The sequence below is a fragment of the Anser anser genome (genome assembly GCF_964211835.1).
Source record: "Anser anser genome assembly, chromosome: 2".
NCBI classification, from domain to species: Eukaryota; Metazoa; Chordata; class Aves; order Anseriformes; family Anatidae; genus Anser; species Anser anser.
The window spans coordinates 161,585,185-161,610,794 of NC_139721.1; the positions used below are offsets into that span (position 1 = coordinate 161,585,185).

General features: G+C 46.1%; 1 protein-coding gene across 4 annotated transcripts in view; it reads left to right on the top strand.

Annotated features, from left to right (window-relative positions):
* Window positions 1–25,610, top strand: part of PTH1R (parathyroid hormone 1 receptor) — a 125,453-nt gene that overhangs the window by 84,318 nt on the left and 15,525 nt on the right. For 2 of the 4 annotated variants that reach the window (XM_083824073.1, XM_083824074.1), the window contains 5 exons: window positions 8,627–8,721; window positions 11,608–11,794; window positions 14,592–14,745; window positions 20,862–20,922; window positions 22,853–22,919. In XM_083824073.1, the coding sequence (XP_083680199.1) occupies window positions 8,627–8,721; window positions 11,608–11,794; window positions 14,592–14,745; window positions 20,862–20,922; window positions 22,853–22,919 (564 nt within the window). The remainder of the gene's footprint in view (window positions 1–8,626; window positions 8,722–11,607; window positions 11,795–14,591; window positions 14,746–20,861; window positions 20,923–22,852; window positions 22,920–25,610) is intronic. The other 2 variants (XM_083824075.1, XM_083824076.1) reach the window with 1 other exon arrangement.

Here is a 25,610-nt window from a genome sequence, read left to right on the forward strand (position 1 = left end):
TGCCATGTTTTGTCCCAGATGTGGCTGCATTTTAGTGACAAGTGAAGCAATGCATATACATCCACTGAGGGTCCATTGGCATTGGGCCTTACGGTATGAAAAGTACTGTGGAAATAAAAGAAAAAAAGGAACAACCCTCTTTTCTTTTTTTTTTTTTTTTGGTTGGGGGATGACTTTCAGAGCGCAGGGAAGAGCTCTTGTTTTTCACACCCAAGCATGACTCTGAAGCACTGGTATTAATAAACCTTCCTTTGATTTTTTTCTTGAAGTAAATATGTCAAGAGATGTCAGAATCAGGGAATTTGGCAAGATAGTCTAGTCGTCTTTAGAGAGAGATTGTTTTCTATTATTATTTCCCCCCCTGGGGAACAGCATCTTTGCGTCACCAGTAACAGCTGCATTTAACCAACATTTTGAAAGGAGATCAAAATACTCAGATGTTGTCCTACTACTCCGAGTAGGACAGCATCTGAGCAGATGTAACCAGAGAAAATTTTAAGAAGCCGTGCATTAGAAAGCATTAGGAAAAAAATGTCTGTCTGCAACTATCTATATATATCTGCATTGCTATCTCTAGAAATAGGCCTATAGCCATAGATAGCTCTATATACAGATACACAGACCTAAATAAACACCCACGTCCATCTACACATACACATATATATGTCCACGCATGTTTGTTTAGGTGTGTAGTTTTCTCATTTTAGCCACTGTGGGATAATTATAAGATTGACCAAAGCAGTACACAGAGAGCCCCAGAGAAAGTTTGTGTCTCTTGCTGCCTTTTCCTGAGCCATATAAATAGGATTATTTCACACAGAGCAGCAAGGAAACCACTTTCTGAAATTAGCAAAGTATGCTAAAGCCATCAGAGCCAGGAGAATTAACAGCTCGTAACTGCCCAGAGAGCAATTGCTCTTGGGCTGTTTTCTAAGGGAAAATTAGCACTGCTGAAGGACGCCGGATTGACAGCCCAGATTGATGTCCTCTCTTTCGCCAGGGGAGCAGGTAGGTTGCAGCTAGCTGTTGGAGCGTGTCTCCCCAAATACCTTGCAGATAGCATTAATCTTATCACGAAGACCCATCTCTCAGACATGGTCTGCAGAAGGCAGGAGTTCAGTGAGGGATGGGAAGGAGTTTCAGAGGAAGGTGTCCTAGCAGCACACCATGGGAAGATAAGATGGATTTCTTTGTGCTGAAAGCCATCTCTCCACCACAGGTTGCTTCCTCGAACTCTCATATTCTGCTTTTAAGATAACCTTTCACCGGTGTAGCAGAGACCAGGAGAAATCTTATTTCCGAAGAACGATCACCCTCCCCAAGAGCTGTGCATGGCCATCCCCCATCCAAATTTCACTCTGGCTTTTCTGAAGGTCTCCCTGCCTCTGAACAGAGAGCTGTGGCCTCCCACCCCAGCACCCTGACCAGGCAGCCCTGCTTTGTTTATTTTCCTTCCAGTGTTTAGAGAGAGACAGGAGGGCGAGGGAAGGGAGGGGAACAGATTGGCTGGTGTTCACTCTTTGAGGAAGGCAGTGTGGTTAAACACCAGCTGTTTGTCTGTCTGCTGTGCTTCATGTCACTGCACCACAGGCTGCTGAACATCAGGAGAGGGTATTCAGCACTGCTACATAATCACTGGATGGATCGTTGGATACTATATATACACATAGGTACATATATATATTTATCTATATTTGTTCTGTTCTCACACTTCACCCTAGATGTCAGCTCCTAGGCAGGGAGAAGACAGGAACCAGGGCTCAAAGGACCTTTGGCTGCTCTCCTCAGCACTTTCTTGGGTTCCCTTAACAGTAGGATTCAGGGTGATCTGCCTTGTCCAGGTTCCTCAGGCTTTGGATAAAATGTGGCACACATGGGAAGTCCTGATGAGGCCCTGGCATTAGCAGACAGCATTTAAGGCAATATCTCTCTAAAAAGCATAATAACACTTCAACCATGGACCCCTTTCCTTTTGCACAGCCAGCTAATAGCAGCACCTTCAGCACGGTCAATTTTCTGTTCACCTTTTCAGACATTGGCAGAAGAAATGGCATATTTTGCTCACTAAGAAGAAATTTCCTCCATCTCCCCAAAAACAACACTTATGCCAAACACATTTTTTTTTGAAAATGGGACAAACCCATCCTTTTTTCAAGGATGAGCTTAAGGGTAAATGTGACATCTACTGAAATCATGGGGAAGGGGAATATGTGCCAGCTACTTGGGAGGTTAGCTCAGCTTGGAAACCACCAGCCTAGTAAGATGGACCATCCTAAGACCAAACCTCAGCCCACCAATCCCGTCTTCCTCTCCTACTGCTTGTTTATATCATGGTGTTTTTACTGCTCCCAGAGAAATCAGAGAGGCCTTGGGAACCCCATCACATACCAAACACAATAGGAAAGGCACAGCATGGTCCAGGGCTGCTTTATCTAAACTCCATTGTTCAGACCAAAGATCTTGTATGCCTGGCCTTTGTTCTTGGAGCCCTCTGGGGTCTTTTTAAGAGCCAATAACTTTGTGTAGCCTCAAACTGATGGCATAAAACATGTTTACTCAGTGTAGACTGAGCTACACAGATGAAATGCCATCAAAGTGTCATGCATTCACATCACAAAAGACGGATAGCTGATTTAAAGTATGCGTAGGAATAAAAATGCATCATCGAGATCTGTTCTTTATTCTTGCAAGCAATCTTGTCATGCAGTCCTCATTTCATGTCTATAGTCTTGGTAAGTCTATTGGGTTCCTGCAAATGCTGAAGCGCCTTTTAGTGCAGTGTTGCTGATAATATTTTATGCCTACAGTCTGCTGAGAAAGTCTGATGGTTTCTAACAGTAACATAACAATACTTCACATCAGAACACAAGAAAGACCACACATGGTCAGACGCAGTTCCCTCCTATCCCATATTTACTGCTGACTCATATTAGGTGCTTAGGAGCAGTTTATAAAAGCTGCAAGCAAAGAAAATTTTCTCCCTACTCATAGCCTCCAAAAGCCTACAGCTGTGGGGCATTTTGAGCATGTGGCTGTAGCATGGGATTTGGAGATTTTTCCACCATTAATGTGAACAGCGGATTTGTGGCACATTTTTTCTGTGGCTCCAGGATGTCCTGTGGCTATGTATACCATAGATACACCAAGCATGACATGGAAAAGGGTTACCTTTCAGGAATATGTGCCACTATGGGGCATCCAAAGAGCTCAGCTGGCTTCTGAGATGTAAACTTCCCCCCACCCTTTTCCATTTTTTAATAGTGACTGCAGTTAAGGGGTTTGATTAATTTGCCTGCACTTAGACAACCTAGACACCTAGAGCCACTGGAGATGTGTTACACTACTTAAAACATCAGCACAAGGCTGGCAGATACCTATGAAACCCATGCTCTTCTGGAACAGTGTCTGGGGTCCATGTGGATATCCTCAGACATCTTGTACAGCACCTGGTACTTGGGTGTAGGCAACCGAATCTGAAGACCTTGCTTTGTTGACTATCATGTGAACATAGACCCTCAACACACTTGGAGACGCATTTAAACAGCTAATTTCAGGTGCTTTGCTCTGAGAGCTGACTCCTACCCCAGTCCCTAGCCAGACTGTGGGGTTCTGAGGTGCCTGACACCTCCATGGATGAGGGTAACAGAATTACACCACAAAAGGTCACGTTCAACACAATTATTTTCTTTAAGCTTTAGAAATCAGCAACTATTTTGTGCCTTTTGCAAATATTCCTTCTCTGTGCCATTAAGCTTTTTAAGTGACACCTTTTATTAAATAATTCAACAAAAAAAGTAATTAATTAATTAAAAAAAATAAAAGAGGCAGGAAAATCAGTGACTAGAGCTAGTGACAGAGACTTTCTGGCTTTTCTTATCATTCAGAACAGTAAAATGCTGTCCCTGCTAATTTCAAACATGTCATTAGCAGCATCTGAATCAGCAGCTTTCTGATACTCTGCAGATACTTGATCTGGAAAGTCCTTACATACTCTTCTCTCCTAATGCACTGCTAATCCCACCCTTCAGCACTGCCTGCCAACCCCTCAGAAGACCACTGGATCCATTTCAGCTTCACAGTATAAATGTTGCCATCTTGCCATTGTCTCACGCAGGAGGGAAGAAAAAGGCTGAAAGGAGAAAGCTGGATACAAGGCACAATGCAATGATGTTCAGATTTTAACTTTCCACCAGCCACCTAGGCAATAAATCATATAATCATAGATACATAGATTCAGATTTCTCAGTCTGAGCCAGTCTCTCCCTGTGACACTGGAAGGAAACAGGGCACACAAACAGTGAAGCCCTGAAGGCCTCATCCAGCTGCTGAAACTTAGGTTATGTTTATGTCCAGAGTCAAATGAGATGTCCTGGAGGATGAGAAACATCTGCATGGGAATGCCATATAAATATGAGAGTTAATCTCATTCGTTTCTGCAAAAGCAGCTTGAAGCCAGGCAGGACACTTGGGTGTCTAAAATGATGGGATACGTGCAAGGACAACCAAATTGAATCCTGAGAGTGACAAGACCTCTCATCTGAGACTTGAATGGATGGGAATTGTTACCTAAACTCAAACACCTTTATCTGAGCTACCCACCCTGGGCTCGTCTTACTGTCAGTGACAACCCAGTCAATGCAGCTGGTCACTGAGGGCACCATCCTGTGATGAACTGCATAATTTTTCAATGAATTGAAACCTCAAATACCTTATTCTACCTAAAATACCTTCTTCCAGCAGCCCAGACCTCAGGTGGCCAGCTCTGACTGAGCCATCCACACCACAGACATCTAACATCAAATTGGAGGACCATATCCACTATGACTCCATGTGCTCATACTAAAAGTTGAGGGAGCACAAGTATTCTTCATACAGGTTGTTCTACACTGGCTGCAATGAAAGAGGGAAAGCATAGGCATGGTTTCACAGGGGATGGGGCCTCCAAACCCCATACCTGGTGCTCTGACGTAGCTCCGAGCCGTCCTGCAGAGGAAAGCAGTTTTCTTCTGGACTCAGATCAATGCAAATTACCTCCCCATCAGTGGAAGTGGACAAATTAGGAGTCAGGTTCAGCCCTGAGCACTGTATGAAAATGTAACAGCCAACTGCTCTGAGGGTCACGCACTTGGAAGATTTCCAAACCGCAGGGAGTGGGGAATGCAGAGACCTTTGTGGGAGGGGGCACATCCAGCCTGTGGATGCCCGTGGTGGCTGGGTTTTGTTTATTTTGTGTTTGTTTTTTTTTTTTCCATACACTATCTGAGTTCATGCAGAAGCCATCTCCAGCCCTGTTTTTGTTTCCTGTTCTCCCAAAGCCATTCGGCTGCTGTAAAGTCTCTACCCTGAGGTCAGGCTGGCGGAAAGCTGAGATGCAAAGGGGAGCAGGGAGGAAGTCTCCCACCATACCAGCAGGGAGGAGGAAAAAGGGAGCTCTGGTTACAGGTTTAGCACGCAATACATCTGCAATAGTACTTATGCCTTCCGTGGTTTGTCGGTCTCTGAATTATGGCTGGGACGAGGTGGGAAGGAAGGATCAGGTGGGGTGGCTCTCTGCAGCCACATCAGTTCACCTGGTGGTACGTGGAGGGTGCCTGTGGTTTGGTGGAGCAAATCCAATGCAAGGCCATGAGGATGGGGGAAAGGAAGGGCCCTTAGGGTGAGCAGTGCCTGGGAGCACAACCTAGAGAGGAAGCACGGTGCGTGACTTGATGGGAAGTCATTTCAGCACCCCCAAAGCCAGCTCAGCCACATCAGAGGGGCCTCATCCTGCCCAGATCCCTCCAGGAGCTACCATGACTGGCTCAGCCATGTGAACACCTTCAAAAAATTCATTTGCAGCCCCCATTGGCAGGGGAAGGGGTCAAGATGGTTACTTCCCAGGGAGATGACACAGGCAAGAGACACAAAGAAACTGTAGGAGACATAAAGGAGGAAGATTAGATCCATCCCACACCTTCCCCAACATGATCTCGTCCCAACAGGACATGGGATGGAATGGGCAGACAGCAACATTCAAAGACACCAGCCATGAAACCGATGTTCCCTAATCTGGTTACTGTATCATGAGTTTTACACTTTTGCTGATAATCTAAATCATCATAGATGTTGAGGTTTTGTCCTTCTGGTTTCCTTAGTTTCCTTTCAGCTTCTCTTTTTCAGTGTGCATGCATCAACAGTTGAAACAGTGAAGGATTATGCCAAGGGTCAAATTAAATGGCACAGGTTAAGTACCAAACCTTTTAAAACAGCATATTTTGGGGTGGTGAGGCCATATTTCTGAAGGGTGGGTTGCCACTCCAGGTCAGTGGATGTCCAGTGGTGGTCAGCGTGTCTTCAGGGCAGGTTGGCTAGAAACATTAAGTTGAGCTCCGGCTGTAGCAGGATGGTCTGTTGGGTGGCACACCGTCTTGAGATGATGGAAGTTATGCCCATGGCTTGGCCATGCATGACTTTTGTGGTCTTCTGTGAATTATTTGATGTCCCATCCATCTCTACTTGAAAAAGAGGTTTCTCAGACCATGAAGGTGGTTGTTTCAGCTGGCAGATGACTCAATATTTTGTTACCTGGAGGACCTTTCCTGATTCAGCATTGTGGTTTCCACAGAGCTAGGACCTCCCTTGTGCTAGGAGATGAGTGAGACCTGGAACTGCCCTTCAAGCCGTTTTTTTTTCCCTGGGTAAATCCAGGTCTCACCATTCCCAAGGACAAACACCCCTGGAAACTAGTGAGCATGAGCTGCACTCTCATGGGCTGCCCCGTGAAGCCATTTTGGCAGCCGCACGTTTTGGGAAACCTTCTGAGGCCTTCCCCAAGGACCCAAGTCCCCCATCCAAAAAAATCACTTTCCCTGAAGGATCCTCACTGTGGCACTGGGTAGGATTTGCAGCACCTATGTCTGCAGGCAGGCCCAGTAGCATGCATGCATGCACGCATGTGTATGTCTTGGCAGTTCTGACTCGACATCCTTTCAAAAAGAGGCCCTGTGGTTAATCAGAGGAATTAACCACAGCCTCCCAAAATGTCCTGCCAGCCAATCAGCAGGCCCTTTCCAAGGCCATTGATGCTACAACGGTGTCGTTGTCTGATGGGAACGTGGATCTTTCCGGTTCAATTTCTGAATGGGTCTCAGGGACGCTTTTGTTCAGCTGGGCGTAGTAACACCTCAGAATTGCCAAATTACTAAGAATCCAAAACTTGGAGTAAGATTTAAAAAAAAAAAAAAAACAACTTTCACCATGGAGGCAAATGTTTTCCAGTTCAAAATACTAATCCGGCAGTGGGAAATGTGCACCAGGCCTTGAAGGGAACAAGATAAATTTTATTCCTTTATTCCTAAAACTCTCTAGCCTCTCTAGCCTACTAACATTCACTTTTTAGTGCCTACTACCCCCCTATATATATATATATATAATATATATATATATAAATACATGCACACACATACACACAAGATTAATATTGGCAAGCACACCACTCTACCAATGGAAACCGCAAAGAAACATTCACATATCTGGGGATTCTGATGTAATAGGGCTGAGGTTTTGCATTCCAGGACAGCATTTCTAGCCTCAAATCAAAATCAGAGCTGTCATTCAGAGCCCAGTGTTACGAATTTTATTGCAACCCAGCGGGTGGGGTGAGGGAAAGACTGGGGGGAGGGGGGGGCAGGAGGGGGATTGGAGGAGGAGGGAGCGAGGAGAAAGATGCTGAATTGGTTGGTTTCTTCAGAGTTTATTTCTAAGTTCAGACGATGAAAGGCATACAAGCCAGGATGGTGGCAGACCTTTTAACCCTTTCCAGGCAGTAATCCCCAAGTTAAGCTTCATACCCCAGCTACAAAATGAAGAAAAGCATCTCAATATCTAATGGAGAGATCAGAGTCTCTACACCCAGCTCTAAAATATAGAGGGCCAAGAGACTTACTGAATTACTTACAAGAATTACTGCAGGATTAATTGCTGTGAGTTCTCCTGTGACAGGACCTTTTCCAATGGGACTTTGGCAAACTAAAGTTGTGTCTTTATTGGATAAAATTGTGTCTGGATTGGATAACCATAGTCATAGGTTTTTGATTTTAAAAAAAAAAAAAAGTAAAAAAAAAAAAAAGTGAGTTCTTCTCACATCTCTGAGCCAAAATATGCCCTCCCCATGTTTTCTGTGGTGGGTTGACACTCCACAGCCTGGACATCAGTCAATCAGCAATGGTATGGCATAGACCTACAGCTAAATTTTGCTGTTCCAGCAAAGGTCCCAGGTTCGATTTGTTTGAGCAAAAATTGCCAAGTGATCTCTGGATTTGGCTGAGAGTTTGTAAAGCGCTTTGGGTTCCTTTGGGATGAAAATGCTGTAAAACTCCCAGGTGTGGGAGCAGCCCATCTTCATCACCATTCCCTTGCAAAAGTCACAGCTCCCCGCGGGTCATTAGGAAAGAGCAATACCCCTTTCCAAGCTGCCCTAATGTCCAAGATGGCAACGGGTGTGATTGCCCAAGGTTTCCCAGGCCCAGAGCTGGACACCCCCAGCAGGTACAACAGCCTGAATCTCTGTACTGCTACCATGGATGTGTTACGATGCAGGAGGACGCGTTCTAATGTGACGCTATTTTTTCCATCATTTGTACTGCAGGAGGTCTTTGATCGCCTCTATTTGATTTATACTGTTGGATACTCCATCTCTCTGGGATCCCTCACAGTTGCTGTCCTTATCCTGGGATACTTCAGGTAGGCGGCTCTGTTTTTACCTAAGCGAGTTGTCGCTGGACTGGAAAAGCCTCGGGCTTTCCTGAAGGATAAAACCGGGGTGGCGTGTGCTTCTTCAGCAAGCCACGAAGGGTTGCATCTGTGCTTCGGGCTGTGGTAGTGCCACTTAGGTCAAACTTCTTGGGGGATGAGGGGAGGGATGTCTGAACTTCTTCCCTTTGTCTGCAATGGAGTTTTCTCAACCAGCTTTGGAGCGAACGGGAAGACAGGCGAAGAGACGTGTCTCACTTGGAAGACCTTCTACGGTTTTCCATCCCTAAAATTCTCCTTCAGATGTTTAGCTTAGACGTAGATGGCTAATTTTTAGATAGCTGAGGTTTCACAAGGGGAATTCCACGCTAATCTGAAATATTCATGTAGGAGGGACTTGTTGAAGGGAACCCCGGCCATACACAAGTCATGTGGAGAGCCCTAGGGAGCTAGAAATGACCGCTCGCCCATCTAACTCTCACTTTCTGCCCACCCTCTTCACCATCCAAGGGACATAGATCCCTAAATACCATTTTGAACTTGCACCATCCAGCCCACAGAGCTGGCTTTTGCTCCTTCTTGCTGCACAGGGGGAAGGGAAGGAAGAAATGTCTCATTTGCAGCTGGAAGCTCGTCCTTTGGGCAACCAAGGGCAAGTAGAGCAGGGTCCTGGCCCCCAGAGCCCAGTGCCACAAGCTTTGCCTCCCTTTGGCTGCTGGCAGTAATTTCTCAGAGCAGAGAGCAGGGCCCAGACAGCAGCTGTGAAGGGAAATTCCCCATGCAGCACACAGCCACGTGGTGTCTGCAGAGGGACCCAGCAGCTCCCACCGCACGAGCATGGGCTAAGCCCCGGACACATACCACTGGGAATAAAATGTGTGGCCTTTGGCTCTGTCAGCGCCCAAATCTCTCAGCAGTGAGCTAAAGGAGGCTAGCAGGATTTGTGTGGATAGCAGAGCGTCCCAGTGTAGACCCCTCCTGGAGGCACTTGGCATGATGTAGTCCCAAAACACGGCCATGTCCTACAAAAGCCACCACATTCCTGTCCTCTCAGACCTTCCCCCTTCTTTCCTTTCCTGCTGGTCACTGGCAAGGTTGTTAAAATATCGAATGTCCACGTATGCATGAGTGCTCCCAGTTTCAGGAGGCATGCTCTCTCTTCCATCACCCAGCCAGAGCACCTCACGGCCCAGGCTAGACAGCTGACTGCAATGGAGCATCTTTGTCCCAGGGATCAAAGCAGCAGCAGAGACTAAGCCAGGCTTTATTCCAGATGACACGTAATCCAGAGATGCACTGGCTACATTCCAGGTGCAGGAAGCAAAGCCCATCTGCATTTATACCTCAACAGTTCCATTTGGCATAATTTGTACTATAATAGCACAGGAAACACATGCTATTACTGCAACAAGCTCCCCAAAAGGAGAGGAAAAAAAAATATATAGTTCTTATTTGTGCACTTGTATTTTTATTTCTGTATTAGAGCTGGGGATTTAAGAAAGTATAAATCCATTCATTGACTTATTCATGGCTTACCAGGTACCAGGGGGAGGGATGGGACCCCAGACATGTCAGTTAGCTAATCCTTCTCCCTGAAGGCAGGATTGCTTTTCTAAAACATACCTCATAGAAGTGGGTCTAATTCACCTCTTAACCATCCAGCTTTTCCCCCCAAAGGACCTTAAAGCGCTTTACAATCAGCATTTGTGGGGTCATTCACCTGCAGCTGCAAGGCAGCAATTGCTGGGTTGGGGCCCCAAAACTACTTGACATGTCCAAGCAATGGATAGTGTCTGTAATGACAAACAGAGGAAACAGCCCAGCACACTCCAGGTTTGAACCCCAGGATGGAATTTGGAGTGGGCACAAAAATAAGCAGTTTATGGTACAAGGAACTCTGCAAGGTTTTTAGTGGCCACAAGCTGTGTAGCCTTTGTAGTCCATTTCTTCTGCATGAAGTGCAGATAAGTGTGAAGTGTTTGAATGCAGGATTTAACTCTAAAAGGGGGGTGGATTTCTTGGAGGGATGGATTTACCAGCGAAAGGGACACACACAGATACACTCTTTAGTATCAGTCAGTGCTTTGCACGTACCCTGCCTGATGTCTGTACATGTTGAAAATGGCTGCATGTCTGATGCATGCTCATTGCCCATGCACTGATCACTGTGCACAGTCTGCAGACAGGGGTGCACACACCCTGCACACACTGCACACGCACAGCACACGATGTGTACCTTCCCTGAACGTGTGCTGTACGCTGGGTGCATGCTCACCGCACACCCCCTGCGCAGTAACTGCATTCATGGAAATTCATCTGTATTTCAGGTGTGCATGCCCTGTGCATGTGCTTCATACTGAATGCACGTCCCACTGCCTCCAGATGCATGTGCACCATGCACACAGCGTCCTGCAGGTGCAACCTCATTGCACACATGCTGCACAGTGGTTGGACACTCTGCACGCACACTGCACTCCTCGTTTGCACACCCTGAGCATGGACTGAACATCACATGCCACACACACACCATCCTCTAGGTGCGGACTAACTGTGCGCGCTGCCCACTGCATGCATGCTCACTACCAGGGCCCAATACAAGTAAAATGCATCTTTATTTCTTGCCAAAAGTTCGCAGTCAGAAACAGAGGAGCTTAAATTAATAGAGGCACTGTGTTGTCCTCATGCAAAGCCAGCAGCAGCCAAACCCCTGGAGTAGGCTTCAACCCATTTACATGGGTGAACTGGGAGTGCAGGGCAGCAGTGGCACTAGCACTGCTAGAGGTGGCATGGTGCTGAGGAGAGGAGCAGAGGGGACCCTGGATATGTCCGACAGATAGACTAAACTGCCCCAACCCTTCTCTCTTTCCTCCACGCCAGGCGTTTGCACTGCACTAGAAACTACATCCACATGCACCTATTTGTCTCCTTCATGCTGAGAGCCGTGAGCATCTTTGTGAAGGATGCGGTCTTGTACTCTGGGTCAGCTTTGGAGGAGATGGAGCGGATCTCTGAGGAAGACCTGAAATCCATTACTGAAGCACCTCCAGCAGACAAGTCACAGTTTGTGAGTATTGCCAGAGTAGCCAGCCCCTCTAAACCTCATGCCTCTGTCCCTTCTATTCAACAACTCATCTTTTTCGGTGGCATGTTAAACCATCATTCATTTTTATTGCAATGGGTAATTGACTGATTTTTGACCTGGAGCTCCTCTCTGTGGAAGCCACAGAGGCACTGCTGTGCTGTAACATCAGTGCCATCAGACTGGCAGCCAGAACAGAGCACAACCTTGGTTCAATGAGTCTTGGGAGACTCCTGGCCCTGATTCCAGGGCTGGAGCAGAGGTGGCTTGTGACGGAGGTCAGCAGTAGGCATCTCTCCTCACTGTAACTTTGCGTCAAACCACAACAGGTTGCTCCTGATACGATTTATCACTCCCATTTCTGATAAAAGACTTTTTAGAATGGACAGTGGAAGGATTGTGTACTATCACAAGAACAGATAGGTGTTCTTGCATCTGCATAAAAGCCGATGTCTGCATTAGTCACCTCGGTGTTCCTGCAGTCAACACTGATCTGGTCAGCACAGCCAGTGGTCAAGAGCACGATTCACCACATCCCAAAGTGAAAACTGGAGTGAGGTCAGGTGAACTTGGCTCAAGAAGTACTTGTGTCTTGTCACTGCGCAGAAGGCTCAGATGGAGACATCTGCACTGTCCGTGTGCTTGTGGGAATGGAGCCTGCCCTCAGGTTTTGAAGTTCTCCCCACCTGCAGAAGCTGTCTGCTCTCCTCATCACTGGCCTCATCACAGATTTCCCAGGGCTGAGCCTAGACGTGGCAGCTTGTCATCCACATGCTGCAGGGTGCTACAGAGACAGCAGAAAGGTTTTACTATCTAAGATCAAGGATGCACACACCAAAAAAAAAATCCGAGCTAATTCAAGCATGCCAGTAGAGCAGCTCTAGCAATGTGGCACCGCAGCCCACAGCACAAGCTTTTTTCTTGTGTGTTCATTTGGCTTCCCAAGTGCCTTTCACAGCCCATGCTACTGGCCACAAACGCCCCTATTGTCTGGTTTTCATACAGTGGCAGCAATCGCAGCAGTTGTCCTGCAGCAGGCATCCCTAAGTTGCTGTCCAAAGACAGCTGTCATGCCACAGACCCCTTCAGGGAGCTGTGCCCATTGACTCCAGCTTACCCATTCTGGAAATGGCCAAGGTCAGCTTTTACTGTGCAGAGCCCTTTGCGCTCACTTGGCCAGTTACGTTCTGCTCCGGTGCATCCCCAAATGTTGTTTCAGGTTGTGAACAAGAGGGGTCATGTCTAAGCATAAAATCAGCATATGCAAAGTGCCCTTCTGTGTGTCCAAGTCTCCACAGATGGAAATTTGCAATCATGTTTTCTTCTCATTTAAGAGATCCATTTAATTAATTTGGCAAGTCTCTGGCTGAAGCGCTCAGCGCGCTTCAATGCACTCCCTATTTGAAAAGAACACAAAACGTTTCACACCATTGTTTTCTGGTTTTCCTTGGTGTGGACTCATTATTAGGAATAATTAGGGTAATGTATTGCATTATTTGAATATTATCAATTAAACAGCATTTCCCATTCTGCTGAGTTGAAAGGCAAGCGAGTGATGAAGGCAACAATTAATTATTTCTCTTGTTTCCAATTACTGCCTGCCACTCTCTGTGTGTGGGTAGAGTGGGATTTTTTGTGAATATTGAAGTTATTGTTAAACCTGGATGGGGATTTCTTTTAATTGACCTTCATTCTATTCCATCTCACTTTGTCTGTAAAAGACAATAGATGCATATGTGTCCATGTTTTTTATATATACGTATATATCTCTCTATATATAATGTGTCCATATCCATTATGATTGGCAAATGATTATCATAAAAGCTGGACAGAATAAAAATTCCTCTTTTTATTTACAAGGTGTATACAATTGACATTTTCTGCAAGCTGCTTTAAGGGCCACAGTGCTAACTTTATATTCTCTCTAACTTTATATTCCTCCTTCATATTCCTCTCTAAGTAAGGGGCAGCATGGAGATGTGCTGTTGCTGTAGGATGAGTTTGGTAGCCATAGGTGTCCTGTGAAGCCTAAATTCGTAACATCTGCACTGGTATCCATCCCACATTCACAAGAGGAGGTGCTATGTGTCCCTTTGTACCAATTAACCACATGCAGCATCCTCACTTTGCAACCTAAGATGGATGAAAAAGGAACTAGGGTAGTTTTGCCCCACTCTGCAAGAAGTCATCTAGCATCTTTCCGCTCGGTGAGGAGAGACAGGCAGCCTGGAGGACACTGCCTCGGGCACCTGTGGCAGGATGGGGCCACCCCTCTGCACAGTGCCCGTGTCTCTCTGTGGGCTATGGGGGTGTCACACTGCCAGGTGATGGGGGTCCAGGTGAAGTGACTGGCACCAGGTCACCCAGACCAAGGAGACTTGGCCATGGTCCTTTCTGTAACATGGCCAAGAGTCACGGAGAAAAGGGGAAACCCAGAAACTCTAGAAAGTTCTAGATGAGGGGTGAGCCCCTCATCACTGGGTTGGGGGAGAGTCTCAGGTCACCACCTCCCCACCTGTACCCAGTTCTCCTGCACCTCCCTGCTCACCTGCTGTTGGAGACATGAAGTCAGCCTGAGGAGCTTTCTTCCCAGTTGTTCATCTCTTCTGCTCTCGCACTGACTCCCCTCCATGTAAAAGCCCTGCAACAGAACTTTCTAATTTCTTTTTTCCCTTTCTCCATCTTGTTTCCCGACCCATCTTGGCAAATATCATGGATTTATGCAGAGCAGGAATTTCACACCGTGCTTTAGCATAACCCCATCTTTCTGTGGTCATTGCAGGTGGGTTGTAAAGTAGCGGTTACCTTCTTCCTCTACTTCCTGGCAACCAATTACTACTGGATCCTGGTGGAAGGGCTCTATCTCCACAGCCTCATCTTCATGGCATTTTTCTCAGAGAAGAAGTATCTTTGGGGATTCACATTATTTGGCTGGGGTAAGTCATGGCTGCTCCTTACGGCTGACCCATCAGAAGATTATTGCAGGTGGTCTTTGAAGCAAAAAATGTAGATCCAGGGGAGGGGACATAGGCAGAGTGAGCATCAGGGACACGGTGGCTTTTGCAAGGGCAGGTGAGCTATGTGGTGAAGCTTTTATCACTTCTAATTGTGGTGTTCACACTGTGGTACTTCCCGGACCTCTGGAAGGATCAGTCCAGCTAATGTTGGTGTCCCCCTGAGTTATCCCCAGCTCTGCCAAGTGCCTCCCGCTGAGTACACAGCACCGAGCTGGAGGGGTTGGGAAGTTGCGTGAAGCTGTGAGCATCTGCTCCCAACGGCAGACCTCGGCTCCGATTTCCTACCTCTGATCTCAGTCGCTGTAAAAAGCTCCTGAGGTTTCACAAGTGCTGGAACACCAGGAGAAGCCTGCAATTTGTGGGAAAGCCTTTTTTTCTTTTCTTTTTTTTTTTTCTTTTAACCCAGGCATCTTTTCATGGAGTAAGGAGAAAGGGAGGGGGTGTGGGTGCAGAGGGGGTGCTCATTAGTGGGAGGCGTTGTGGGCACAGGCATTTCAGACAAGAATGTGCTTTTTGTTCACTTCTGGCATTAGCTTTGGCTTGCAAGCAGTTATGAGGTGCTGGTAGGCTGAGGACAATAAAAACACTGCCCACGGTTGTCTGAAGCATGTGGACTGGAAGGGAGAACAGGAAACATATTAGATGATCCTTGAGGATGTAACTATGAATAATGGGGTGTAGGTCTACAAAGGAGCTTACAGCAGGAAAAACCTGCTCAGAGGCATCGATGGTTACCTCTAAACTATATGGCCCAGGAGTATTTCCCAGTTTCCAGGTCCAAAATGCACCTGGCCACATCCTGACTGCATTTTAGGGCAAGATTAATGAGTGCACCACACCACCCCCGTTCCAGGGCATGTCTTCTTCCAGAAGAAAAACCAAGTTTTTGGGTGCTGAGTGAACCATGGTATAATCAAAGGCTTGGATAACCAGGGCATAGGTACCCACAGTCTGGGAAAAGCCTTTGGACAGAGTAAGAAAGTCTAGATACGTTACACGAAGAAATATTAGGCAGGGCTCCAGGAAATGGATGGCAGGCTACTATCGTGCTTTGCCACTGTACATAGCCAGTGTCCCTAACAATGGATCTCCAAGCAAGCCAGATGATAATGTAAATCTGAGTTTATGGAGAATTGCACTTTTGGTCTGTGAGAACATGCAAGTGATTCATCAGTCCAGGACGGTCCAGCCTGCAGGACTCTCTCCAGCTTTTTTCCTTCCACATTGTGCTTACGGGGGAGCAGGAGCCCAAAAGCTCCTTTCTAACCTCATGTTCAGCTGGCACACAGGACAAAAACTGCTGGTGCTGCCCTGTGACAAAAACAGGAGGTGTTTTGTAATGTCGAATGTTGGTAATGTCAGTCCCGAAGTGGGCATCCATCTCTCAGGTAAAGTCCCCACCAGCCAGTAGGTTTTTGGGGAAAATAAATAGAGATATTCTGGAGACAGAGAGTTTCTTACCTTGGCTGCAGTGAGAGAGGAAAGACTTTAGATATCAGCTCTTTAAAACAAACAAGCAAACAAACAAAACCAAATAAACAAACAAACAATACTCCACACCCTCTTCCAAACTTTCAAGCTACATAAAATGTGCTCCTCAGAAAATGGCACTGCGCTGTATGGAGCAGGCTTCAGGAAGCAATTCCCCAGAGCAAATTCTGGAAGAGAGAGAAGCAGTTGAAAAATAATGCCATATGTTTAACAAGAAAAACCAACTTGATGCTGCTAGTAATGCAGCCAAAGGAAAACAGTCTAACAGGCATGGGTTCCTCTCATTAATTCTTCCAACCACTGCCAGAGTATAATCATTTTATCAGAGCAACCACAAAGCTGAAGTCACACCTGTCACAACACCAATCATCTGTGTGCTTCCAAAAGTTTGAGGCTGCTTAATTTAAATTCCTCTGGAATGAGAACATAGGATCCCTCCAGTTGCATTTGTTTTTGCTTTGTTTTGATTAGCATGATAATGTACACACACACACCCGCACAGACGTATTGCTTTGATAGCTTTTGGGCACTGGAAAGGGCATCCCAATCCAAGACCCACTGGAGTCAGTGGAAAAACTCCAGTTCCCTGCAGTGGGCACTGGATCCTGCCCATACCACAGCAACGAATGACAGGGAATCAGTGATAAATAATTATGACATTCCACATAGGTATAGAAAAGACATTTGCCCCAAAAGCTGGGATTTTTTTTTTTTTTTTGCTTGTGCAACAATAAACAAGGGACGATTTATCCTGCCTGGAAATTTCCAACGTGGGGGAAGCAAAAGTCACCCTGCAGCAGCTTATTTCCAGCGGAAACCAGTACATACAGTTATTCTGATGTCAGACCCAAAGATTTCGGCTGAGTTTTTTCAGTCCACATCCTCACTGGCACAAAGGAGCAGGGCTCCGTGCAAGTCCGCAGCACCCTTCTTGCAGTTGCAAAGGAGGCACCGATGACAGACAGGAACTTGTTCCTTGCCAGCACCCAACAAAAATAAATAAATAATGGTATTATGGGCAACAATAAATTCCCCAGCAGACTTCAAGTTCCTTGCAGCTGTTTTATGAAGGAAGTCTAAGAAGCATGACCAATAGCCAGAAAACCCAAGCTGATTCCACTGGCATTTTTCCTTCACACCGCGTTAATTCCCCCGGCTGGACTGCACTGGCTTTCTGCTACGGTGCAAATGAGCATTGCAGGGAGACCTGAACGAGACAAACAGATCCACGTGTTGTTGTCAGAGGTGCTCAGGTCCAAAAACCCATGATGGGAAGCCCTGCATGGTTATCTATGCAGAAATCATCCTTGCCTGAAAGCATTCCTACCTAACAGGGCAAGAGGTATATGTAAGTGTTATTGGTCCCATTTGATATGAGGAAACTGTGACAGAGAGGGTCTGAAAAAACACTCCCTGTAAATTCAGAGAGGTGTTCAAATAGCAGGGAACAGAGACCAGATTTCTCCAGACCTACATAAGGTCTTTATTCATGAGCTTTCTTCTCCTAGCAGGCATTTTGCAACTGCCTCTCTTACTCACAGCTTTGACACATGCACGGAAGGCACTTTTCCACGTGCCAGGAGACATGTGTGCAGTGTGCCAGAAAGGCGTCAGAGCAGAGCAGGGGCTGGGATGGCCACTAGAATTTGTGCAGCTTGAGGTCTGCACTTTTTCTGGCTGATGGGGTGATGACAGAACCATAGAATCTATCGGTTGGAGAAGACCCTTAAGATCACCAAGTCCAACCACTCCCAAGCCCACCACCAAACCACGTCCCTAGGCACCACATCCACACGGCTTTTAAACACCTCCGGGGATGGCGACTCCACCACTTCCCTGGGCAGCCCGTTCCACGCCTGACTTTATAGCACCTGCATTGTACACACTGTGTGTAACGACTGGAAATGCACAGCGCATACAATGTGGATTCTGTAGAAGTCGCTCACGGCATCGCCGCCCGGCGGGGTTCGTCCTGCATCACGCTAGTCGTGCGCGTGGCATTTGGGGGAGGACGAGCATGCGCCCACCTGCACTCGCACCCCTCTGCACATACAACCGCCCAGGAGGTCACGGGATATTTTGGAGGCTTGCTTTCCTTTTTCTGGCAGGTTGGCCAGATGCATTTAATCACGAGAGGCTTTATTCCTCAAAGAGCTGCATCCTCTCAGGCATCTGCCTGTTTCTGTGCATCTTTACGTTTCTAACTCTGAGGTTTTCTGGTTAATGGCTCTCCCATCAGTGGGTGCTGTGAATGCTCAGCAGTAGGATTGTCCATCTCAGGGCATCACTTTCGTGTGGAGACACCAGCAAGTCAATCATCACCCTCTGAAAGTAAAAGAGGTGCTGGAGGGAAGGCTAAGCCTCCTGACCCTGCATTCAACAGACTGGCTTACCAGAGAGGGAGGAAAAAACTGAACTCTAAAAATCACCTGGAGGCCCAAGCTCTGCATGTTGCATTGATGGAGAGAGAATCTAAAAATGGGGCAGAGGAAAGGGAGGGGGAGGATTCATTCCACATTCCGTAAATTTAAGAATATTTATGACTGTTCACACTGAAAATAAGAAGCACGTTAGAGAGACAGAAAGACAAACGTAGCAATAAAACCGGTGCCAGGAATTCATTTTGTGTGTTTTGCAGAAAATGTCAAGGATCCTTTTCCTAGGCTTGCCTGCACAGAGTGAGGTGGCAGTTGCAGAATAAATACATGCATAGATATAATTATTTTCTCCTGTATGTGTTATTGTTGCTAGGAACCTTTAACACAACACAGGATTAATAGGAATGAGAATGGTGTTCTTTATGAAATATAGGACAGGCTAGGGAGGAACGAGTATGTGTCAAACACATCCAAATCTCTGAAATAATCCATCTTTCAAAATTAGAGCTTCACCATAACGGGTGAACATCCACTGCCTACGGGCAGGCAGCAGGCACCCGAGCCTCTGAAGGCAGAGGGTGTAAAGGGGAATATGACTGCTGCTATCAGTAGTTACAGCGTCTGAGCCTCGGGTAGCTCAGCCAGTCGTTCGCAGCACGCACATATTTTTCATAGATGGGTGATTAGCAGTGAGAAGGATATAGATGGTGCTTGTTGCAATAAATCATCACCTTCCCCAAGCCCTCAGCTTCAGCACGCTCACGGGCTCCCGGTGCAATAGGTTAAGTATTTTCTATCCAGTGCCAGCCATTGCAGGGAATTGTGAAGCAGGGTGCATTCCTTATAAATGTATCTTTGTAGGCAGTGCTGGTCCTGAGTGAGGCTCTGTGTTTAATTATTTATGCTTTCTTATATTACCGTGGCATTTAAAGGTTCCAAGCAAGATAACGGCCCCGTTGTCCATGTGTGTACGAGACAGGCGTCCCTGCCCCACACCCCAGCTCAGGAAAGCGTCCGTGGTCAGGAAAGCCTTTAAGCACTCTAATGAGACTTAAGTGCATGCTGAAAGTTAAGCGTGTGCTTATGCACGCCGAGCCCCAATGAGCTTAGACTGTGAACAGCATATTTACAGTCGTCGGTGATAAATGTCGCCTTTATTTATTTTTTAATTTTTTTTTTCACCTGAAAGGGGTTATTCTTCTGGAATTTGTGGAAGCTACTGTGGATTTGATCCTGCCTTTTAAGGGAAGCCAGTAGGGGACTCAGTTGTACAAATAAAGCAGAACTGGACCCTAAAAAAATAAATAGAAGATTGCATTTGGATATTGGTGATTCTTTTACTTTTTTCAGGGAAAAGATGATGCCCAGTGTAACTGTGCTGAAATGAGGATGGTTCCTTTGGGAGTGAACCTTGGGCTAGAGCATTTTGCAAGTATTACCCTGAATTCCAGCATTTGTCTGCTTCATGCAGCAAGTTTCTCACACTTTACAGAGTTTTTTATCCATCCAGGCCAGAAAAAAATCAAAATGGAGTAAAGAAAATTTGTAGAGAGTTAGGACCTATGACATACTCAAGGCCATTTTCAGGGTGATACAGTCTGAGCACAATTCTAGGCCCGCTGTTCCCTGAAGCCAAAGGAAAGGAACAAATATCTTAGGAAAGACACGTTGTACAAACCCCGTCTCTGTTTCGAGTTGAATCATTTATTTAGAGCAAGCGGCAGTCACCCAGGTTCAGGCCCTACAGGCCACGTCCCCGTACACCAGTGCCAGAAGTCAGGCACAGGAACATGACCATTTGTCCTAAGTCCATGACCCTTGGGCCAAGACCAAGAGGGCATCTCCAGGAATGGCTTGGAATGTAGCTTAAGCTTAAGCAAAGCAAGCTGCTCCATTTTGAAAGCCAGGAGACTTTAGTAGGGTGGACATGTCCAGGCCATGCCATTTGACCTCCATAAAACACTCCCTTCCAGTCCTTGGTTTACCATTATAGTGTTCGGACTACAGAAGAGATAAAAAGACCAAGATCAGGCTTTAATAGGCCAAAATATGCTTGAATATTTAAAGCTCCTTCTTCCACCTTCCCCTATCCTTTTCCAATTGAGCTTATGCAATCGGAGTCCTCTAATTCCCCTGCTCACCCCTTTGATCTGTGTTTCTTTGCAGGTCTCCCTGCTGTATTTGTTACAGCATGGGCCAGCGTGAGAGCCACTCTAGCCGACACAGAGTAAGTCCTGTTGGGTTTCCTTTTCTCCCTTTCAGTGATACCTTTGTGGGGCTTTTTGCATAGGTGACTTTGTGGGTGAATCAAAAGGATAAAAAGAACCAAAGAAAGCCAGAATCAATTCCTACTATGAAATTAGCAACTTTTTTTTTCTTTTTTCTTTTTTTTTTCTGTTGGGGGTGAAGGTTAAAATGGGTCCAACTTTCCTGGCTTTGCTTTCATTATACAGAAATTGATTATGTGAACACCTACAGCTGTTATCCCTAGGGCTGAAGGAGCTGTTTCACAGCCAGGCAGGGGCAGGAATGGCTTGAATCATGAAGGAATGCCCTGCAGAGCATGGGTAGAGATCAGTCATTCCCTGCTTCTTCCAGTAGCCGAGCTGGAAAGCCCTGCATGAAGCTTGGAGGCAGCAGGTTCAGCACAGCCACAGGAGGTGCTTCCACACTGAGGAGGCATGAAGCAGAAACTCCTCGCTGCACGAGGTGTGGATGCCAGCATGTCCTTAGGATTAAGAAGCATTTGTACAAACTCATGAGAGATAAATTCTTCCAGACGTATTAAATAGTAATGTTCTGGCTCAGGAAGCCATCCTGAACTGCAGATTGTTGGAAGAATATTCTGGAAAAATGTTACTACCTTCTTGTCTGTTTCTCCTTAAATATCACTTTCTGGCTACTGTAGAAATAGGATGCTGAATCAGCTGTTTCTTCGGTCCTATACAAACACCCTGGGGCCTCCTATTCTTGCATCAAGCTGAAGAAAGCATCCATAGCAGCTAATCTTCAAGCCCAACACAACCGTGTTTGCCCCCCAAAAGCCCAACGTTGACCACAAGGCAGGTTTCACCTACACACAATGTGCCATCAAAAATTTGGGGGTCCCAGGCAACTTTTCCAATGACTTTGCCTAGGAAGAGACTGCGTTGCAAAGGGGAGAAAGCCAAGCTCCAGGCTCAGAAGGACCTGGTAGCACAGCTACTGGAGGATGACGCATCTGCATTGGCTCAGGCTCATCCTCGTACAGCCTTTCAGTCAGCACTGGTGGTTTCTCTGCCCCTGTCTCGCTTTCCTTGAAGAGTTGCCTGGGCTGTTTGGCCCACGAAATGAAAACTGCAGCTGCCATGGGGGCTGTCTGGCTCAGATAAAGAAAGGCCTGTGGCAGTCCTCTCTCTGTGGTTGGAGAGAATTCAAACAGAGTAATTAACACTGAGTGACCTTATTCCATGGCTGCTGGAAATGCCTGGGAGGAAATAGTGTCCAGCCCCTCGTCAGCAGATGGAGGACCGTAGATGAACATCCATGCCACCAACAGTTCGCCCTTTCAGTCCTCACTCGGATAAGGGATGGAGATGAAAAGAAGATAAAGACTTTTATGAGGCATGTCTGGGTCTCACTGTGACTGCAGGGATGAAGGAAGCACAGGATCTGAATGTAGAAAAATAGAATTATCCATACTACCACATACTCAGACAGAACTGATCCCCAGGCAAAGTCATGCAGGCTTATTCCAAGGGGTAGCATTAAACTATTTCAGCCAGTGCAAAACCCAGCACGGCCTCTCTTGTTTTCATGAAAACCAGATTACTTTTCGTGTAGGTTTCTCTCTTAAAGAGGTGAAGAAGAAGTGGAAAGGAGTGGGTTCCTGCCCAGAAGGGACAGGTCTTGATGACTGTGGAAAGAGCTGTTCCACCATCTGGAGAGCATAACTTTAAATGCATTTAACAGGGGTTTCAGTTTTGAATGGTGTAACAGCAGGAAAAAGGGCTCCTTTGGAGCCATGGGGATTGAAGGCAAGGTTAGATCTAGGTCTTTCCAACCCAGCAGGCTTTGGAGGAACCCCATCCTTCGAGGGTGGATTTACCCAAGGAGACAGCGTGTCTGTTGCTCCTCGTAACCAATGATTTCCTAATGGGATCTCAATCTCTTCTCAGGTGTTGGGACTTGAGTGCTGGCAATTTAAAATGGATTATTCAGGTGCCCATCCTGGCAGCTATCGTGGTGAGTACTGGCTGATTGCAGTGGTGGGAGGCTGCATTTGATGGTGCAGGCACAGTGCAGAGAGTGGGGCCAGGCTACCCTGCTCTAGCTACCTTCTTAGCACAGCTCCTGCCTTAGGCGTGGAGTCTCAGCATCTCCAGTTTAAGGGTCTTATTTTTGACCTGTCTATAAGTTCAACAGCTGCATACAGCAGAGGGGTTTATGTGCAGCTTTGTTTTGCTTAGGAGAGAAAGATGGCACAAGCTAAGACCCTAAAATCATTAATGAAACAAACATTCAAGATAATATTGCCAACCCATGAGATACTGAAAACCCCCAGGGGTCTTAACACATTCTTACCATGCATCTGCATTGGGAAGCATTGTGATTAAGTTCATGAGAGGCATTTGGTTGGTCAAGTGTTTGCTTGAACAGGGTCCTAATTAGCTTGAGAAGTTGCTTTCACAATTTTCAGTCATTACCCTCATTCCTCCTGTCTTTCTCTATGGTTCTCCATTACTCCATCTTCTGATAGTTAGGTAAGTGCAAATAAAAGAGCTTTTCCACACCCACATATCCTAGCTCCCCATTACATACATCTAGGAGTAGCTGAGCGGAGTCAGTAAGAATCTCTTTATAGTCTTCAGAGGGTTTTGCATTAAGCTCTGTGTACTTTGCACTGACTCACAAATCAGGAGGCCCTGGAAGAAGATCAATGTGGTGAGAAGAAAGTCAATCCATCTGCATATAAACAGCAGGAAAGTTTCTGAGGTGAATGTGATCATATGTGCGATTAGGTGAGCTGCTTTGGATTTGATGGGTTTTTTTCTTCTTCAGAATTTCCTTTTGGTGGAAATTCTCCACCTGGCTCTAGTAATCAATTCTGCACCTTGGAAGAAACGAATCACCAAGCCCACAGCGTGGTCATTGGAAACAAAATAGTAGGATGGAGAAGAAAGTTCAGATAGTTCAACGAGATGAATGCCAGCAACCCCATTGCATTTAATTTAAAGCCCAATTAGCAGAGGAGAAAGAGCTCAATTGAGGCTTGCCCTTGTAAAAATAATGTTTCTCCATGAGGCACTGCTGTGCTTGTACCTTGGCTATTTGCAAATGCAGCTATTTATCATGCAAAAATATTCTGTGGGTTGTTTCTGTTTAATTTCTGTGGGTTCATATTGTTCACTTGGCTGCCTTTTCAATTCCCACACTGGCTGGTCATATGTTGCTGGACTAAGTTATGCATTTTCTGGACGTACTTGCAGAGAACTTGAAAGCTGAGGGGCTTAAAATCCCTCTGCTACGTTACTAACTGATTTTATTCAGTTGTCTGGATTTCTTTTAAACCTTAGCACGTTTCAGGAAAAGTGACAGGAGTTTCCCTCCTGACTATGATAAGGTTGGACATCTTCAATTTAGTCGACAAATGTAGAACAAGATACCACAGTTGAGCCTTTGAAGCTAGAAAAACTCATATGAGAAACAAAGTCTGCTTTTTTTTTTTTTTTCTTTTCTTCCCCTTTTTCTAACATTGGTTTCCAATGAAAATGAGTTATATGCCCCAGGCTGTGTGCTTCTCTGCCTGTCGGTCTATCCATCCCTCCCTTACAACTCTTGTGCCAGTCAGTAAATTCCAACCAAATGTAACTAAGGGAATGGAGTTGCATAGATGTTAAAATCCCACAGACCTCATGAAAACAGTCAAATAGATACTGGAGAGAAATTCTACTAATGCCCCTTCACTGGAAAGGGCGTAGTGCGACCTTACCCCTTTTTAACACAGAGGAGAGCTGTTCGAAACGAACTTGCACCTTGTTAAAGGAGAAAGAATCCAACCACAGAAGACAAAGCCATAGCAAACCAGGCCGTGTTCATTCAGCTGCTCAGAGAACTACTTGTTTTAACAGTGAGGATAATTAACCATTGGAACGACTTACCAATGGTTGTGGTAGGATCTCCGTCATGGAAACACTGAAACCCAGATCTGCTGTAGCTCAAACCAAAATGAATACAAGGAGGTCTTATGGACTGCGTTTTGCAGGAGATCAAACTAGAGGTTCATAACGGTCCCTTCTGGTGTAAAACTACAAGGCTGTGTGTGGCATGGTAATTTGTTTCCTTGAAATGCTGCTACACTGGTATCTGAGAAGTCAAATGACTGCTGCAAACCCATAGACATCAACATTAGCCCAGCAGTGTGCAGCCTTCTCGTAGTCTCACCATGTCCTTGAGAGTAGGTTTGTCGGGGGCAGCTAGGGTTATAAGCCTGGCCCCAAAGAAACCAAACTCCAAGGACATTCAAAAACCCAGGAATCCCCCAAACATCTCCCCATTTCTCAGCTCTGTTAAGTATCAGTGTAACCGTGAGGTGTCGTTACCTTATGCAGCATTGCTCACCGTCGGCGTGTTCCTGTAGGACTGGGTGAGCTTAGTTCAGCAACTGGGTTCACAGATATGGTTCCCTGTACAGCAAAAAGATATTTTTTCTGCCTGTTGTTGCTGTCCCTACTGTCCTTATCTGGTCCACACCTAACACTCCTCTAGAGAAAGCTTGCAGTAGATGTACGACAAAAGTTTTAGTTATTTTACTCTTCTGTGGTCTTGATCTGTCATATCTAGCTATGTCTACTCTGTCTTTCATGATGCAGGTTGATTGTTCTTCTTTCCTTTTGCACATGGAAATATGGAAAAGCATCTTGCTAATGCTTCTCT